At 41.4% G+C, this 4713-nt stretch overlaps 1 protein-coding gene across 11 annotated transcripts in view; it reads right to left on the bottom strand.

The window, feature by feature from the left end:
• The window catches only part of LOC104998788 (zinc finger BED domain-containing protein 6), a 44603-nt gene that overhangs the window by 5591 nt on the left and 34299 nt on the right, over nucleotides 1–4713 (bottom strand). For all 11 annotated transcript variants that reach the window (XM_010854138.1, XM_010854141.1, XM_010854140.1 and 8 more), the window contains 2 exons: nucleotides 1828–2331; nucleotides 937–1016 (listed from right to left, as the gene is read on the bottom strand). In XM_010854138.1, the coding sequence (XP_010852440.1) occupies nucleotides 937–1016; nucleotides 1828–2331 (584 nt within the window). The remainder of the gene's footprint in view (nucleotides 1–936; nucleotides 1017–1827; nucleotides 2332–4713) is intronic.

Below are 4713 nucleotides of genomic sequence, written 5' to 3'. Positions count from 1 at the left end.
TGAGCCCCAGTGCCCGTGCACCACATCTGCTGAAACCCCTGAGCCCCAGTGCCCACGCACCACAGCTGCTGAAACCCCTGAGCCCCGGGGCCCACGCACCACAGCTGCTGAAAGCCCTGAGCCCCGGGGCCCACGCACCACAGCTGCTGAAAGCCCTGAGCCCCGGGGCCCACGCACCACAGCTGCTGAAACCCCTGAGCCCCGGGGCCCACACACCACAGCTGCTGAAACCCCTGAGCCCCGGGGCCCACGCACCACAGCTGCTGAAACCCCTGAGCCCCGGGGCCCACGCACCACAGCTGCTGAAAGCCCTGAGCCCCGGGGCCCACGCACCACAGCTGAAGAGAAGCCTACTCACTGCAACGAAAAGCCTGTATGCTGAAATGAAGACCTCGCAAGCCACAACTAACACCAGAGGCAGCCAAACAGGTAAATATTTTTTTAATAAAGGAAAAGGCCTGAAAGAAATGCATAAAAAAACTAACTGTGGTAACATCTGGATTGTAGAATTATTCTACAATCCAGAATGAATAAAGGGGTTACTCATTCTTAAAAAAGAAAATCCCTAGTTTTACAAATGAGCAGCATTACTCTGAAAGGCAGGGGAAAAACTTACTTTAAAAACTATTAATGGCCAATTAAAAAGTTTCCAGTATTCTTGCCTGGAAAATCCCATGGATGGAGAAGCCTAGAGGGCTACAGTCTGTGGGGTTGCAGAGTGGGACGTGACTGAGCAACTAACATTTTTCAAAAACAACTTAAAAGGGCATTAAATATTGATACACATAAAAGTACAGAAAACTCTGAAGGAAAATTACAAGCACAGTGAAAGATGTATCAGTGAAGTATTAAACAGAAACTTAAAAGAACACTTATCATTCATCTAACCTTTGTCTGCCATGGACAAACCTATAAAATCAATCTAAATAAACCCACCTTTTTAGCTTCTGTTCTAGAAACACTGCTCTGAGAAGCAACATCACTTTCTTCTTGAAGTTTCTTCTCTTCTTTTATACCTAGATTCACATTAAAAGCACCATTAATAATTTCATTCATGCTGCAACTTAATAACAGATGAAGTTAAATAAAACTTTTCTTCAAAAAAGTAACAAGGACTTCTCTGGTATCCTCTTAATGAGGCGGTTAAGAACTCACCTGCCAATGCAGGAGACACGGGTTCAATCCCTGACCTGGGGACGATCCCAGATGCCTGGGAACAACTAAGCTCCCATGATAACTACTGAGCCTGAATGCCACAACTACTGAAGTCTGAGCGCCCTGCAGTCTGTGCTCTGCAACAAGAGGAGCCACCACAGGCGGCAGCACGCACACAACTAGCGCAGCCTCTGCTAACCACAGCTAAAGAAAGCCGCATGCAGCAATGAAGACCCAGCACCGCTAAAAATAAAGCAATCAATAAAAAAAATTTTTTTTAAAGAATAAAGATAGGGCAAATAAAACTGTAGACAAAATTTGTTTAGTTCTCATACAGATTCAAAATGCACATTAAGATATCAAAGCTCTATATAAACTGCTATAAAGAAACAGCTTCACTTTTTGTGTGTGTGTGGCGGGGAGAGGGGAGCGGGGTGCTATGTGGCTTGCAGGATCTTACTCCCCCAACCAGGGATGGAACCCGTGTCTCCTTACAGTGTAAGTACAGAGCCCTAACCACTGGACCAGTATAATTTCTTTTAATCCAGTGGTTTTCAAAGTTATCTGAGTAAAGAAAAAATTCTCACAGAAATCCTATGAATATTGTGCGGAATACTGCCATTTGAAATATTATCTGGGGAAAAGGTACTACAGATCAAGTTCTTTTGTTACCTGTTTTCTTAGTAATCCGGAGAAGCCGTTTTGCCGCTGGCACAGCCTCAGGCTGAGGCTGGGAGCTGGTGCTGCTCTCAGAGCTCTGCTGCACCCGGAGAGCCTTCTCCAGTTTAATTTCTTCCAGCGTCTTGATATGCACTTCCTGCATAGACTTTGCTTTACCTGCAGGTTCCTCTGATTGTCCTCTGCTGGCTACAGTGGGTGGCAAAATCACTGTTTTTTTCATTTCATTGTCAGTCTTTGGCTTGACACAGCTCACGTCCTTTTTGCCCTTTTGTCTCTCTGCTTCCTGCTGCCGGTGCTTCTTTTCAGCCAAGACCTCGGAGAATGTTTTGATTCGGATGGTGGAGGAGGTTCTTGCTCCTGATGTAGAATCATCAACTTTCGAAGGTCCTTCTGTCTTGAGTTTAGTTTGCAATTCTCCACGTTTCTGATTGGCTCTTTCAAGAAGAATTTCTTCTAATGTCTTCACATGAATCTCACCAACTTTAGTAACTTTCTCTGTTTTCATGGGGGGAAAACAAATCACTGTATGTGGAGTTCATCTCTTAACAACTTACGATCTCTCTATTCTTGGGTCAGGACAGAGTCCAATAAGAGTCGTATAATTTAGGCAAGAAATTAAAATGAACAAAAGCACGTTAGTTTCAACCTCAATTTTAGATAGTGGTCCTCAAGGAAAACATGGAGGCGGCAAAAATGACTGATCTGGATATCTATTCAGAAGTTTATTCTTGAGGATCCTGAAAGCCTTTTACTAGTTGGAGAGGGTTGTCATTATAAATCTTACTAAAAAGAATAAATTAGTTCTTCCATTCATGGATAGATACAAACATCTGCCAGATACTACACTAGAAATATAATGGTAAGCAAAACACAAACTGCCCACACATGTAGTCTGCAGTCTGACAAACCAATAATTAAGCAACAACAAAGTGTGCTAATAATAACAGCTTTGATAAAAGAAGTGCAGTTGACCTTTGAACAATGCAGGGATTGGGGTGGGATTATCCGGGCACTGAATCCTGTGCAGTTGAAAACCCCCATATAAAACTTTACAACTGGGCTCTGCATCCATGGTTCTGTATCTGTAGATTCAACCAACCATCATAGATTGGGTAGTACTACAGTAAGTACTTATACTGGAAAAAAAAAAATCTGCATATAAGAGGACCCACACAGTTCAAACCCATGTAGTTGAAGGCAACTATATAATGCTATGTAGACGTATACAGCAAGAACATCCAAAGCTTGGTTAAGGGAAGCTTTGCAGAGTAAGTAATATTTAAGTGATATTTAAAGAGTGAGAAGGAGGTAAAACAGGTTAAGACAGAAGAAAAATGAAAAAGGCCCAGAGACTGGCATGTCACTGAAGAGTTATTTTTCAAAATACATTAATCATTCTTTATGTGTTTAAACTAAAGAGCAAATTTCATATTTGGCAGGGGTCAAAGAAAGAAATAATGAAGTAATGTGAGAAAAATAAGAATATGGAGATTATACACACACATATTTAACACTAAATAATACCTTTTAATGAAACACCAAAAACAAAAAATATCTTTTACAACCTTAAACATACCACATTCTGTCTCATCTTTTGAATCTTTGAAAATGCTGTCCTTTCTACATGAACAGTCCCTACTGGGCACACTTCCGCTGCTGCCTAGTTAGAGTAAGCTCAGCTCAGAACCTGATACCCTCCAGTCTAGTCTGTTTCTCTGATCATGGTACTGATCACACAGTACAATAACTGCTTATATTTCCACATCACGAAAACAGTGACTATATTTTAGTATAGAACCTATTACAGGGGAAGCATTCACTCACTGACATTTCTAAGGTTTTTTTAAATAAAAATTCTTCCATTTCAAGACGGTAGTCTGATCTCAAAATTATCACTTTAAGTACATGAATGGCGACAGAGACCCCATTTGCGTATACTACAAAATTTCATCAAAACAACAGAGAAGACATTAAAAGAATAAACCCACAATAGCCATGGAAAACAAGGATGCCAGTGGCAGACATAAGTCTTGAGAAATTTGAGACAGAAAGATGTCTGAAATTACAGAAACAGAAGAACAGATAAAAGTATAGGAGTGAGATCTGTTCTTTCTCAAAGAGACAAAAAAACATCTGCCAAACTAGTATGAAAACTAACAGTGGTAGAAATAAAGCATGATTTTCAGAACAGTTGAGTCAGTGAAGACCTTCTCCTAAGAATTGCTCTCTAAAAAGAGAAGACTCTGTAGGGAAAGGAAGCACATTACAACGATGTTGGGTGGAAGAGAAGTAAAACATGGAAATTTCAGGCTTTCCCAAATGCCAAGCAAAAAAAGGAGAGATGAGGGGGAAAAGGAAAAGCAAAGCTAGAAAACAGCTACTTGCTCTCTGAAAGTAAACCAAGGCTTTTCTACCATAGCGATTCTATGAGCCCTCAGCCTTCTGTGGGAAATTCTGAAAGAGAGGGGAACACCAGACCACCTGACCTGCCTCTTGAGAAATCTGTATGCAGGTCAGGAAGCAACAGTTAGAACTGGACATGGAACAACAGACTGGTTCCAAATAGGAAAAGGAGTACGTCAAGGCTGTATATTGTCACCCTGTTTATTTAACTTATATGCAGAGTACATCATGAGAAACGCTGGGCTGGAAGAAACACAAGCTGGAATCAAGATTGCCGGGAGAAATACCAATAACCTCAGATATCCAGATGACACCACCCTTATGGCAGAAACTGAAGAGGAACTAAAAAGCCTCTTGATGAAAGTGAAAGAGGAGAGTGAAAAAGTTGGCTTAAAGCTCAACATTCAGAAAACAAAGATCATGGCATCCTGTCCCATCACTTCATGGGAAATAGATGGGGGAAACAGGGGAAAC

Source organism: Bison bison, unplaced genomic scaffold (genome assembly GCF_000754665.1).
Source record: "Bison bison bison isolate TAMUID 2011002044 unplaced genomic scaffold, Bison_UMD1.0 scf7180017864338, whole genome shotgun sequence".
Classification (NCBI taxonomy): Eukaryota; Metazoa; Chordata; class Mammalia; order Artiodactyla; family Bovidae; genus Bison; species Bison bison.
The sequence above is the reverse complement of the archived record's forward strand: the minus strand, read 5'-3'. Positions and strand labels throughout refer to the sequence as shown.